This window comes from Eleutherodactylus coqui, chromosome 4 (assembly GCF_035609145.1).
Source record: "Eleutherodactylus coqui strain aEleCoq1 chromosome 4, aEleCoq1.hap1, whole genome shotgun sequence".
Lineage (NCBI taxonomy): Eukaryota > Metazoa > Chordata > Amphibia > Anura > Eleutherodactylidae > Eleutherodactylus > Eleutherodactylus coqui.
The window spans coordinates 267,129,686-267,144,592 of NC_089840.1; the positions used below are offsets into that span (position 1 = coordinate 267,129,686).

The 14,907-nt window shown below is 43.6% G+C and overlaps 2 protein-coding genes across 2 annotated transcripts in view; one reads left to right on the forward strand and one right to left on the reverse strand.

The window, feature by feature from the left end:
- Positions 1-14,907, forward strand: part of TAPBPL (TAP binding protein like) — a 351,854-nt gene that overhangs the window by 98,165 nt on the left and 238,782 nt on the right. The window lies entirely within an intron of this gene.
- The window catches only part of SCNN1A (sodium channel epithelial 1 subunit alpha), a 97,300-nt gene that overhangs the window by 17,881 nt on the left and 64,512 nt on the right, over positions 1-14,907 (reverse strand). Inside the window, exons 11-12 of the mRNA XM_066601301.1 lie at positions 6,788-6,831; positions 4,569-4,644 (exon numbers count right to left, since the gene is read on the reverse strand). Coding sequence (XP_066457398.1) covers positions 4,569-4,644; positions 6,788-6,831 — 120 coding nt within the window. The remainder of the gene's footprint in view (positions 1-4,568; positions 4,645-6,787; positions 6,832-14,907) is intronic.

Below are 14,907 nucleotides of genomic sequence, written 5' to 3' on the forward strand. Positions count from 1 at the left end.
AAAAGCACTAGCGTCCACATTTTACGTACGGAATCTAATTTTCTCACTTCTTGGTGTAATAGAAAGTTGAAATTTGGCACGAGCATTGATTGTGTCATAAATAGGAAAAGCTAATGGGTCCCAACTCGATTATTAAATTCTAAGCGCAAAAAAATTAGCGTCTAAATTTTACGTACGGAATCTAATTCTCTCACTTCCTGGTGTCATAGAAATGTGAAATTTAGCACGAGCATTGATTATGTCATAAATAGAAAAAGTTAATGGGTCCCAACTCGATTGTTCAATTCTAAACGTGAAATTTGGCACGTGCATTGATTATGTCATCAATAGGAAACGTTGATGGGTCCCAACTCGATTATTCAATTTAAGCGCAAAAGAACTATCGTCCAAATTTTACGTATGGAATCTAATTCTCTCACTTCCCGGTGTTATAGAAACGTGAAATTTTGTACGGGCATTAATTATATCATAAATAGGAAAAGTTAATGGGTCCCAACTCGATTATTCAATTCTAAGCGCAAAATAAATTAGCGTCCAAATTTTACGTATGGAATCTAATTCTCTCACTTTCTGGTGTCATAGAAACTTGAAATTTGGCACGGGCATTGATTATGTCATAAATAGGAAAAGCTAATGGGTCCCAACTCGATTATTCAATTCTAAGTGCAAAAGAATTAGCGTCCAAATTTTACGTACGTAATCTAATTCTCTCACTTCCCGATGTCATTTTATATAAAGGAAACGTTGCATGGTTACCTCCACATGGTGTTTCCTGGGTAACGCAATGAACCATGCAAAATGGTGAACATATTTTTTTCCTGGTATCTCTAAAGTAACGACGACTTCATAAGATTTTCCGTGTGAACACCAGATAAACACCAGTACCAAATTAACTCGGGCGAAGCCGGGTATATCAGCTAGTAATTATATATGTACAACTGGTATAAGTTATACATCTCCCTGTATATGGTGAGATGGACCATGCTGGTATAACCTGGGTATCTCCTGCATATGATTGCACAATTTATAGACAATGAAAAAACACATCAAAAACCTGCATTTGGTTTAAAAGAAGGCATGTATTGTTTAAATCCACATGTGGTTTTTAATAATGTATGCAGTTTCTGAAAACCGCATATAGTTTTTAAATACCGCATGCAGCCTTTTTGCGATTTTTAGTTGTGGTTCAAAAATAAACAAAAAAAAAACCACGAGCAAAGCCTAAGGGGCTACAAACAAATGTTCACATAGTCCAGGAAATGAGTCGTGTTTGGCAAGCTTATGCCAATGGGCTAGATCATGTATGTAGATCTGGTTTGCAGCTGTAGGCAGCATGGTTGAGGTATGGGTACAGGTGGTGGTGGTGGGGGGGGGGGGGGGGGGAAGCTGAACTTTTGCATCAGGACCCCCTGAGCCTTTAGCTACACTCTTGGACCTAACAATTGCCAACCCAGGCTCATTACTTTTCAGCAGTACCGAAAGGACTCATGTAAACATTTCTCTGCTATCGACTCTGTTGAAGCACTTGTAGAAGACTCCACTTTCCACCACCCACCTCTCTTAGCTTATGACTGCTGAAGATCTGCTGCCTACTCTACTTTCCACAACACACCTTGCTCAGTACACGACTTCTATAGGCCTTTCCTCTACTACATGGGCACTAACTAACTATGCATGATCCAACCAAAACCCAAATTGCTGGACAGGCATCTCACCTCTAAGTGGGTGACAACACCATATCTCCACAGGGGTCATTCAATTCTACATTTGTAGGCACATCGTTTGTTACAAAACAGCCCCCCAAAGTTATTTAGTCCACTACTTAGCGTGATCCAGAGACTGAATGGTCCAGATCTAATAGTCACAATAGGGCCCTCAGTGATCACACATGTATCACCTACCTTGTGGAATACCCCTTTAATGATCATTATTATAGGGGGTGTAGAGGGTACATTAGAGCCTGGAGGGGGCCAATGCACTATCCTGCTCCACCCTTATTGCAGTGGCTCTGCCGCTCTGCAGTGAGCGCCGGATGAGCTCTGGAGCTTAGCTCTACCCCCTGTCGGACAAAATAGGTAAAGCAGAGAGGGGGAGAATTTCGACACTCAGACCAGGCGCTACTAGCCCCCGACGTGAAGAGAAGCCACTGAGCTGGCCATTGGGCATAGAGAAGGGCACAAATACAGTGTGCAGAGGGCTTTTAAAGTGGCGGAGGCCACTATAAGGGTGATTGGTGAAAGCAGCCGTATGACTGTACGGGACTACGGGACCGGCGGTTTAAGAGGCTATGAGCAACATAAGTCACAGGTGCAACTGTTCCCCATGCTGGAAAATGGGATGGTTGGGGAATCAGCGCTGACCCATCAGAATGTAGCATGCAGTACTCCAGACTGCAGGTGCACAATGTGCATTAGGTAGTTAGAAGATTGCGGTGGCCAATTTGGAACACCAAAAACGTGTATTGAAACCGGCAATTCGAGGGACAATGACACAGAGGTTACTAAAACTCCCCCCCTCTGGTCCTGAGACAAAGCGGACCGGAGGGTTTTGTTTGCACCTTTATATGTATTTAATGGACTTTATTTTGTCCTTTATTAGACTTTTATTTACAGCGATGATAGATGAGAGGAGCAAAACCACTTTGGGAAAGTACCTTCTATTGTCTTCTCTGTGTAAACAAAGCCAGCGAGCGCTTCCACCAAACGTGTCTTAATTACAAGGCAGAACAACAAGCGTCATCTCACAATGTACTGCTCTGTGTAGGGTATAAGTGTCATGTAGTTTTCCATCCGGAGGAGAGCTCTAGCTATTTGTTAACAATTCTGGTTCATGAATAGAATGTCAGACTTACAGTGAAAACTGATACATGCAGAGCAGTAAGGTTGAAGTAGGGCTGTAATTCTGCATAAAACACTGTAGTAGTTTGCAGCATGTGGTTGCTGCTCAGCATCTGTAATTTGTGCAGTTGTCACATGAGGATGACTCAGAGACTCACATTTTTGGGTAATTTTTGTTGTTCTGTTTTTTAGAGTCCATGCACATGAGAGAGCCTGTAGGGCAGGTACAGAGCTGCACAGTCCTTGTGTGCTGCCCTACAGTCAGGGGCAGGGGCGTAACTATCAGGGATGCGGTTGCACCCGGGCCCAGGAGCCTAAGGGGGGCCCATAAGGCCTCTCATCTCCATATAGTGAGCCCATTACTATGAATAAAGCATTATAGTTGGGGCCCTGTTACAGGTTTCGCATTGGGGCCCAGGAGCTTCAAGTTACTCCTCTGGACAGGGGTGTAACAATCTAGGTCACAGGGGAAGTGACTGCGACCAAGTTCAGGGGTGGGGAAAGAGCCTGTCCAGATCCCTGGGCAAACAGTGCTTTCAACTGGATCCGTGATCACTGAAAAAAGATCTAGTTGAAAACTATGGCGCAGGAAAGATCCATTGGCTCCCAGCACCGCCAAATGAGACGTACGTACATAGCTCATGCTGCCGAGTTCAACTTTTGGTCACCTCAAGCAGAGCGAAGACTTGACTGCATTGCACTTCCTGAAGTCAGGCTGCAGGAAGCCGGCAGGGCTGACCATTGTGGGAACGCAGTAGGTGGATTCCAGTGTTTTTAATCATAATTGGCACAAATGTGTTACTATTTCTCTATGGGGCCACAATCTACTATAAGGTGGTAAAATACTATATGGAGGCATTATCCACTATATAGGGGCACATTGGTATCATTATTACTGTAGGATGACACATTAGGGGCACTATCCAATATATGGGGGAAATAATATCATATGTGGCACTAGCCATTTTATGGGGGCAATAATAGTATATGGAGCACTCATATTATATATGCTCACTTTCCACTGTATTGAAGGCACTAATATTATACGGGGGCACTATCTACTATATGGAGGCACTAATACTATATGGAGTTATTATATGGTGGCACAATGGGGCAATATTACTTTATGGGGGCACTGTTATTACACGTGGACACAGAAGAGGTGCTATTACTATGCGTGGCACTCAGTAGAGTACTATTATTGTCTAGGGGACTAAAGGAGGCAGTATTACTGTCTGAGACACTATCAATGAAGTATTTACGTAAAGCTGGGGGTGTGATTGGAAAGCAAGGTGCTAAAAATGTATGTGCTTTAAATTCTGCAGAGATTAGTCGTGGATGAAAGCAGCTGTCATGGTGGTCTGGGCCACATGGAGCAGCCAAAGTGAATTAGCCCATTCTGAAAAGATGTGTGGGCACATGTCATGTAGGGTATATATACACACACACATTTTATATACACACATATATATATATATATATATATATATAGACACTCGGGCCAAAGCATCTGAGCAACAAATGCTTGGGAGGGGGGGCACCCCACCCACGTTTAAAATTTGTTTTGGGGCCCATATGACTCTAGTTATACCCATGCATATAGACTCCGCCAGGTGCTATATGTGCAAAGATATCCTCCGTGAGAATCAATGTGGAAATAATAACTTATATATGACATCCAATGGACTGGGCCACCATTTTTTTTGCGCTGCAGATTTTCTCTCAACTTACATTAATCGCAGCTGATTCCTCAATGGTTTTGTAGTTCATCTCTTCAAAGTAAATGTTGAGTTTTGCTACTTCCTCCCTGTCAAAGTGAAAAACAAATGTTGAAAGTCACACACTGCAAGTGAAATTTCTGAAACTTACAAAGATATCCCAGGAGATAGTATTGAAACTGAGAATTGGGCTAATGAACCAAAACCACATATAAAAAAATAAACAAAAAAAAACAGCAATTCATCCATCTATCATCACCTTTGGATTTAGTCCTATACTGCAATCAAAACTATGGGACTACACTCACAGAATCCCGCATGAGTTTTGCACGTTGCGAGATGCACAAAACTCGCACAAATATAAACTCCATTTTTTTGAGTGGACTTACTCACATAAGCGTTTTTTTTTCTCCCCTCACAGCAATGTTGCAAGAAAAAAAACAAAATCGCAGCATGTTCTAACTTTTGGCGTTCCCTCGCAACGCCTGGCCCATTGTTTTCAATGGGACTTTAAAGACATCGCATGGCAATCGCATGCTGTGAGATGTGCATGCGAGTGTGCTTTGGTGTTTCCCATTGAAATCAATGCGATCATCTGACGCACCTGAAACACACGGCTGGATCGCAATTTCACAGAAATGATGTGAGACGTGAAAAACGTACGTGGGCAAGCACAATATTGGGCTGAGTTTCTTAGCCCAATATCACACTCACCCGTGCCTGAGAGATATATAAAAAATTGATATGTGTTCCAGTAGATCTGTCTGATCTGTAAGGCTACTGGCTGCAGAAGGAGCTCTCTCCCACTTCCCTGTCTGCAATAGGAGAGCCTCATCCACATCAAACTTCTACCAGACATCTTATTTTGTTATGCATTTGTACAGGAACGGAGGTTGAGCTGTCATCACTAGCCTAGCTTCCCAGAATGATGGCCGGGAGGACTTCCAGGCTTGTCTGTCCTACACTACAAAGGGTTCAATAGAGTACAGCACACACAGCATCCTGTTTCCCTCATGGATCACATGGTTAACATGGTGTGAATTTACATGAAGTGAAGTTTATCGTTCCCATGTTAAGTCAATATTGGGCTATTTTTTTTACAGAATATATTTACATTCCTAAATATCTAAAAAAAAATGTGATCTGATCAGGAAAGGGTTAAACCACTGAGCTGAGTGAACTTGTAACTTCCCCTCTGGCACTTTGAATACCTACCCCTCCAAAAATTTGTTCCCCCGTCAACTATAACACGTTTCCACAGGAGAAAAGCATCAATCTGCTCAACTCTATTTGCAGCAAGGGTGGAGCAAGTCTGGCACCGTAAACAGGATTATTCCCCCCAGGGAAAGCAATGAGAAGTCATAAATGCCAGAATAATAAGTAGGTGAAAATAAATTGTCATCGCTCCAAGTAAGCTGAGAAACCTTCATCAGTGCTAAAGTGTTGTGAAAAATTTCCAAGTTTTCTGAATTTCTGCAAAATTCAGCCTTAAAATGTGACTAAATCATGAAAACAGATCAAAAACAGCCCAAGGAATTAAAAAAATATATAAATTGTAACTACTTGCTGACCAGTAATATACTATACACAGAATGGCCATTTTATTAGAGACCCGCAGCAGTTCGTTATGGTATAGATTCCACTAGGTGATAAAATCATATGTGCCCTAGGAGAAAACCTACTCCCAGGGGTGTCTGGCAGTGGCTTTATCCCATTCTATAATTAAAATAAACATATATGGCCAAGCCAAGTGTGAATGTTTTATTGGGGGAGTTTGAAGCTAAAACTGCTCGACAAAAGCTTCTTTATATATGGCCAGCCTTTCTCTATACTGTTGTGCCATTTCTCCTGCATGCATAGTTGTTTAAGTCCTTGCCAATTACCTAACATGTGGAACAGTAGTGGGGTCTGCACACACGCCTGCCACACATTTGCTGTGTCTGTTCGACCTCCATGGATTTATCAACTTAAACAGCCAATAAGTCTTTCATCATTAATATCTCATGGTCAAAATAACAATTCTGGAAGGACATTTAAAATGACTAAGATGATTTCCATCTGATGATGTCAAAATGGTTGACATGTCCAAAAAAATGTTTTTTTGTCTTATAACAAATATTACAAAAATGAAGAATTTCTTTGCTCAATGAGACTTGTCTAAGGAAGCAAATAGTGGCAAAACCTGACAATGGTTTAATTGGACATCAAGGTACCTGGGTAGGGTCGTCTTACCTCTTACTTATGTTGGACTTTGACAGTGTTTGAAGCACCCAGTTCTGTAACAGGAAACATTTTGGTTGTTATTAGGCATTAAAATAATAATAGTAATGAAACGCACTACTAATTAAAAAGACAAATGAACACCCAGTTGTATTATCCCTTAGATCTTTTAGATCTTGGTTACAAAGGGGATTATGTCCCTTTGCCATATCTGTTTGTTAACCTGAAGACTCCAACTAGTGAGAGGGTTTTTGTAGTAGACAACATGGTGAAGGCACATAGAGAGCTGTATACACAATACGGCAGGATAATTTAGTGAAGCCTTTTTTTTAAAATTTAGATCCATTGAGCAGTAAAAGGGTTGTAAAATGGCTATACCCTTAAGGCCCTTTTACACAGGCCGACAAATCGTTTAATTTTCCACAATCAATGAGATTCTGAACGATTGTTGTTGAGTATAAAAGCATGCCTAAAAATTGAACGATGGATCGGCAGTTGTAAACAGGCAGTTGCTCTTCTATGAAGAACAACCTGTTTACTTGTTGGCTCGTTCACTTATCGTTGTGTTTAAACAGTGCTTGTGTAGCGCCCCGGAGTTAGGGGTCCCCTCCAGCACCTCACAATACATGTTTTATGTCTTGTGTCATCATCGTGTTTGTGGAATGCATCAGAGATATGTAAGTTGAGTGTAAGCATGTATGCCACGCAAATATGTGCTGTATTAAGTGTGGGCTGGATGAAGTGTGATGCAGTTTGACCATGGCAGTTAATAACCTCCATCTACCTTCTCTTTCTCTCAACAGGTACGTTCATTTCTGCACCACCCCACTCCAAACAGAACCGGCTCTGCTATTCCGCTCTGGCTAACTCATCTCTGCTGCTTGCTTGCTGTGAATTGTGTGTTTTGCATTTCATCTGTTTGCATTGGTACGTTTTACTGGCTAAATGAAACTCTACTTTTAGTCATTCCTCGAATCCACTTCCCTCAAATGGCATCTTTCACCCATCCTTGTTGAGATGTTTTCCTTATCTAAGAAGAGCAATAAATTTCACCCCCCTCCCTCTTCCTTTTTGTCACTAGGTTTGCAATGCTAAAGTCAGCTGGCTAGTCAATTGGAACCTGATCAGCCACTCCCAGCTGTTTCCTAGTCGTACCTTTAACTTTCACTACAATATCAGTGTAAGCATGTATGCCACGCGAGTATGAGCTATATTAAGTGTGGGCTGGATGAAGTGTGAAGCAGTTTGATCATGGCAGTTTGACAGGGTAGGAGACAGGTGATCAAGACTCCTTACGGAGTGGAAACGCGTCCTGTGTAGACGTCTGACTGTTTTTATGTAGCACTTCATTTAATAAAGTAAATTTAAGTAAATGGACATGATTGAACGTTCCCGGTTCTCGTTCAGAAAAATACTCTGTGTGTGGACTACTTCATTACATCTGAGGGAGCCGCCGCCGAGGACGGAATGTTGGCATCACGAGTGACAAACAGGACTTCAGGTAACTTCGGTTTGTGAACTCCCCCCAGTGGTAACGAGGTTGAGTTCCTGGCCACCCGTAGTTAGGAGATGGTAGAGCCCCGTGACAAGGTTATTTCGGCTGAGGGCCTGCTTCTTGGACTCTGTACTTGTCCAGACCCTCTTGTTTGCTTATACAGCAAATATAAATGACTGAAGGATTCTCGTTTGAACAAGCCAACGATGTATCTGCCTGTATAAGCAGGCTGCACTGGTGAGAATGAGTTAGTAATAGCGCCACTTGCTAGTTCCAATAAGAGTTGGCTCATCTAAAAGGACACCGAGATAATCTCTGTACCTAGAGGCACAATTTTTCCACTGCTTTAAAAATAGTCATCATACTGTTCTGTGAGTCATTACAAAAATACCAACCAATGATACGTGGAATAAGAAAATAGAATTCACCTCGTGAAATAGATGAATAATTGCAAAAATTCTAAATTACATCCAAATAAGAACATTGGAAAGAGCATGAGATAAACCGGGCAGAACAAAAAGTAATGGGTACAATTCACCGACTGGCCCCTTTATTAGAGACCCTCATCCAGTAGCATGCTGAACCTCCTTTGGCCTTCAGAATCGCAATAATTCACTAATCTAGCCCCGATGACCCGGCCTTGTTGGAGGTCATGCAGATTGCTGGATTTTCCATTTAATGTGGATTCACACTGAAGCTGATCCACAGAAAACTTGCCACGTGATTTTATGCTGCACTCCAGGGTCATGGGAAGAATTTCCACACAGAGATGCGCCAATTGTGAACGGGCTGAGGCTCTAATAAAGGGGTTGCTCAGTATATTTGACAGCTTAAAGGAAGGTATTATTAATAAGGATTTATCCCTTTAGGGTTTCGATCAGACGCCTCATTTTAAGCACTTGAACTGCTTGGTTTAGTTAGGGCTGAATCATATGGGCGTACAATGCCCATGTATTATACGCGTAATACGTGTGCTAAAAGCCCATTAATGTCTATTGGGCCACTTACACCGGTGTTTTTTTTCACGCGCTTGAAATAAAACGCAGCATGTTCTATTTTTGAGTGTATTACGCGCGCAATACGCACCAGTATACGCTATGGGGACGTAACTTGATTTTCACTAATAAAACAAAAAAACTTTTAATGCAAGTATATTACAAGATTGCACACAGATACGCAGATCTTGCACAAGATTGCACACATGATACGCACACAGGCTGTTAGATGACAGAAGTTATGTGAGATGTTAGGGTCCAAGTAAAATTATAACGGATATCAATTTATTTTATAGTTCTTATTGGGGGAAAAATGGTCAGAAACGGGATAAAAATAGTTTGCCTCATTTTTTTGATGCTCTGTTTTAAGGTTATTCGCTGAATGAATAATAATGACATCATAAATTACTCCTCCGGTCCACAGCGATGCCAAATATGTGTACTCTGTAAGATATGACTTGGAATAGAGATAAGAACACAAACCCTATTTCAGCTTTAACTGTTTCTTCATCTTTTGCCCTTAGTTGTAGCATATTTGCTGCGTACTGTCTACTCTCTGTGCTTAAAACGTGTATAATATGGGGGACACATCCGCCATGTGAGTGAGACCTTACTTTGCTCTGTGTTAGCAGCGAACTAAAGTAAGGGCCAATGCCCACGGCCCTATTTTCACTGCGGGTTCCAGAGCGAGTGTTCGCCTCCGGATCCCACAGCAAATATTGCCCATAGGACATACTATGGAAAACGCCTTTCCATGCCCACGAGCGGAAACCAACTGCGATTTTCTGCTCATGGGGGGAAAATCACAGCATGTCCTATTTTAGTGCGAGAAAGCCGTGCATCCCGTGGTGAGTCGCAGCGGATCCACTTCATCGCCGGTGCGACTCTCTACACTGCGCATGTGCGGCAGTGCGCCAGCCAGCACATCCGCAGGACATAAAGAAGACTACAAGACAGGTATGCGGGGGTCAATACTGGGGCACAGGGTCTGATTCTGCTGGGAGATTTCGCAGTCGGAATACGACCCGGCTGTGGGCATTTGGCCTTAAACTGGAAGTGCCGGATCCAGTACATATCAAACCTAAACCCGCCGTCCGGAACCCATTTACTATAACAGATTCCATTCGGCTGTCGTTACGTACTGCAGCATTTTTCAAACTGAGCCTCTAACACAGATGTGAATGAAGCCTGACATCATTCATAGTTATTCTTATTTTTCCTAGACAACAAGTAAAATATAGCAACACCTAAAATACAGCACAGAGTATATCAGCATGGAACATCACCGTGTGGGTGGTGACACTGGGGCATATGCAACCTTTTTTTTGCACTGGTGTGGGATTTTTATGCAACATCATGGAGCATGGATGGCCTTATAAATTTTCTCTAACCTTCTTGGTGCTCTCCCTAATTGATACCCTTCCTGACCAACGTCTGTAGGCCTCTTACTCACCAAGCCAGAAACCTGCTGTATACTGATGAGGGCCAATCACCCCGAAACGCCTGTCTGTGCATGGTTATTCTGGCTTTGGCTCACAGTTCCCAGCCATTGTTACAAGGCTTGTTAAAAGTTCTGACATTGACTTGCAGGAATGCTGCCTTCAAAAGAGAAACCATGTCCTTCCCGAACCTATGCTGTATCCTGATTCTTTTTTAAAAAGTGGGTGGGGCCTGGTGTTAGTGGGCATGGCCACACATAGCCAGTCACATTTAGTATAATTATGCTAGACACTAGTGTAAATAATAGCTGACACCTACTCCAGCTCCGAGCCATTGTAGATCAATAAATAAATGCGACAAAGTACTGAATAAATTCTGCACTTGAACAATTATCATGCGTGTGCTAAGAGTTCAACTAATGCAGAAAGGTGAAGAAACAGTTAAAGCTAAAATAGGGTTTTTGTTCCTATCTCTATTCCAAGTCATATCTTACACATATTTGGCATTGCTGTCCCCCGGAGGAGTTATTTACGAAGTCAGTGTTATTCATTCAGCGATTCACCTTAAACCAGAGCATGAAAAAATGAGGGAAAACTATTTTTATCCCCTTTCTGACCATTTTTTCCTGAATAGGAAGAAAATAAATTGATATCAGCTCCAATTTTAAATGGACACTAACATTTAACACAAATTCTGTTCATCTAACAGCCTGTGTGCATATCATCAATCCACTGCCTGTGATTAGGTATGTGGCTTCATTAGTAACAGGGACATGGAGACATTACTAGTTACTACATGCAAGAAAGGGGCAGACATTCAGAAGATGCATGGCGGCCGATTGCAGCAGGGCTATACAAGGAAGTATGGAAAGTGTGGAAGAGGACATTCTGGCCAGCACCGTATTGCAGAATGGCTGCTTAGGACATCCACAAGCTGTAATTGGATTGTAAGGGCAACACAAAAGTAAGAAAATCTATATTGAAAGACAAATTTATATAGCTCAAATTGGGTGCAAACAGCGGTAAAGCAGCGACCAGTTAGAACTGCTTCTTAAGAAAACCCCAGGTATATCTCAAGAAGCAAAACACAACATTAGGGGATAGACTATAGTAGGGTAGTCATAGCGTTTTTAACTATGCTGTGTGAATAGGAGCTGTCGACTCTCCTGTGTGGTGTAGTATATAGAGGAGCAGTCGGCTCTGCTATGTGGTGTAGTATATAGAGGAGCTGTCGGCTCCCCTGTGTGTTGTAGTATATAGAGGAGCTGTCGGCTCTCCTGTGTGGTGTAGTATATAGAGGAGCTGTCGGCTCTCCTGTGTGGTGTAGTATATAGAGGAGCTGTCGGCTCTCCTGTGTGGTGTAGTATATAGAGGAGCTGTCGGCTCTCCTGTGTAGTGTAGTATATAGAGGAGCTGTTGGCTCTCCTGTGTGGTGTAGTATGTAGAGGAGCTGTTGGCACTCCTGTGTGATGTAGTATATAGAGGAGCTGTTGGCTCTCCTGTGTGATGTAGTATATAGAGGAGCTGTCGGCTCTCCTGTGATGTGTAGTATATAGGGAAGCTGTCGGCTCTCCTGTGTGGTGTAGTATATAGAGGAGCTGTCGGCTCTCCTGTGTGGTGTAGTATATAGAGGAGCTGTCGGCTCTCCTGTGTGGTGTAGTATATAGAGGAGCTGTCGCCTCCCCTGTGTGGTATAGTATATAAAGGAGCTGTCTGCACTCCTGTGTAGTGTAGTATATAGAGGAGCTGTCAGCTCTCCTGTGTGGTGTAGTATATAGAGGAGCTGTCGGTTCTCCTGTGTGGTGTAGTATATAGAGGAGCTGTCGGCTCTGCTGTGTGGTGTAGTATATAGAGGACCTGTCGCCTCCCCTGTGTGGTATAGTATATAAAGGAGCTGTCTGCACTCCTGTGTAGTGTAGTATATAGAGGAGCTGTCAGCTCTCCTGTGTGGTGTAGTATATAGAGGAGCTGTTGGCTCTCCTGTGTGGTGTAGTATATAGAGGAGCTGTCGGCTCTCCTGTGTGGTGTAGTATATAGAGGAGCTGTCGGCTCTCCTGTGTGGTGTAGTATATAGAGGAGCTGTCGGCTCTCCTGTGTAGTGTAGTATATAGAGGAGCTGTCGGCTCTCCTGTGTGGTGTAGTATATAGAGGAGCTGTCGGCTCTCCTGTGTGGTGTAGTATATAGAGGAGCTGTCGGCTCTCCTGTGTAGTGTAGTATATAGAGGAGCTGTTGGCTCTCCTGTGTGGTGTAGTATGTAGAGGAGCTGTTGGCACTCCTGTGTGGTGTAGTATATAGAGGAGCTGTTGGCTCTCCTGTGTGATGTAGTATATAGAGGAGCTGTCGGCTCTCCTGTGATGTGTAGTATATAGGGAAGCTGTCGGCTCTCCTGTGTGGTGTAGTATATAGAGGAGCTGTCGGCTCTCCTGTGTGGTGTAGTATATAGAGGAGCTGTCGGCTCTCCTGTGTGGTGTAGTATATAGAGGAGCTGTCGGCTCTCCTGTGTGGTGTAGTATATAGAGGAGCTGTCGGCTCTGCTGTGTGGTGTAGTATATAGAGGAGCTGTCGCCTCCCTTGTCTGGTATAGTATATAAAGGAGCTGTCTGCACTCCTGTGTAGTGTAGTATATAGAGGAGCTGTCGGCTCTCCTGTGTGGTGTAGTATATAGAGGAGCTGTCGGCTCTCCTGTGTGGTGTAGTATATAGAGGAGCTGTCGGCTCTCCTGTGTGGTGTAGTATATAGAGGAGCTGTCGGCTCTCCTGTGTGGTGTAGTATATAGAGGAGCTGTCGGCTCTCCTGTGTGGTGTAGTATATAGAGGAGCTGTCGGCTCTGCTGTGTGGTGTAGTATATAGAGGACCTGTCACCTCCCCTGTGTGGTATAGTATATAAAGGAGCTGTCTGCACTCCTGTGTAGTGTAGTATATAGAGGAGCTGTCAGCTCTCCTGTGTGGTGTAGTATATAGAGGAGCTGTCAGCTCTACTGTGTGGTGTAGTATATAGAGGAGCTGTCGGCTCTCCTGTGTGGTGTAGTATATAGAGGAGCTGTCGGCTCTCCTGTGTGGTGTAGTATATAGAGGAGCTGTCGGCTCTCCTGTGTGGTGTAGTATATAGAGGAGCTGTCGGCTCTCCTGTGTGGTGTAGTATATAGAGGAGCTGTCGGCTCTGCTGTGTGGTGTAGTATATAGAGGAGCTGTCGCCTCCCTTGTCTGGTATAGTATATAAAGGAGCTGTCTGCACTCCTGTGTAGTGTAGTATATAGAGGAGCTGTCAGCTCTCCTGTGTGGTGTAGTATATGGAGGAGCTGTCAGCTCTACTGTGTGATGTAGTATATAGAGGAGCTGTCGGCTCTCCTGTGTGGTGTAGTATATAGAGGAGCTGTCGGCTCTCCTGTGTAGTGTAGTATATAGAGGAGCTGTTGGCTCTCCTGTGTGGTGTAGTATATAGAGGAGCTGTCGGCTCTCCTATGTGTTGTGTAGTATATAGAGGAGCTGTCGGCTCTCCTGTGTGATGTAGTATATAGAGGAGCTGTTGGCTCTCCTGTGTGATGTAGTATATAGAGGAGCTGTCGGCTCTCCTTTGTGTTGTGTAGTATATAGAGGAGCTGTCGGCTCTCCTGTGTGGTGTAGTATATAGAGGAGCTGTCGGCTCTCCTGTGTGGTGTAGTATATAGAGGAGCTGTTGGCTCTCCTGTGTGGTGTAGTATGTAGAGGAGCTGTGGGCTCTCCTGTGTGGTGTAGTATATAGAGGAGCTGTCGGCTCTGCTGTGTGGTGTAGTATATAGAGGAGCTGTCGGCTCCCCTGTGTGGTATAGTATATAAAGGAGCTGTCTGCACTCCTGTGTGGTGTAGTATATAGAGGAGCTGTCGGCTCTCCTGTGTGGTGTAGTATATAGAGGAGCTGTCGACTGTCCTGTGTGGTGTAGTATATAGAGGAGCTGTCGGCTCCCCTGAGTGGTGTAGTATATAGAGGAGCTGTCGACTCTTCTGTGTGGTGTAGTATATAGAGGAGCTGTCGGCTCTCCAGTGTCGTGTAGTATATAGAGGAGCTGTCGACTCCCCTGGGTGGTGTAGTATATAGAGGAGCTGTCGGCTCTTCTGTGTGGTGTAGTATATAGAGGAGCTGTGGGCTCTCCTGTGTGGTGTAGTATATAGAGGAGCTGTCGGCTCTTCTGTGTGGTGTAGTATATAGAGGAGCTGTGGGCTCT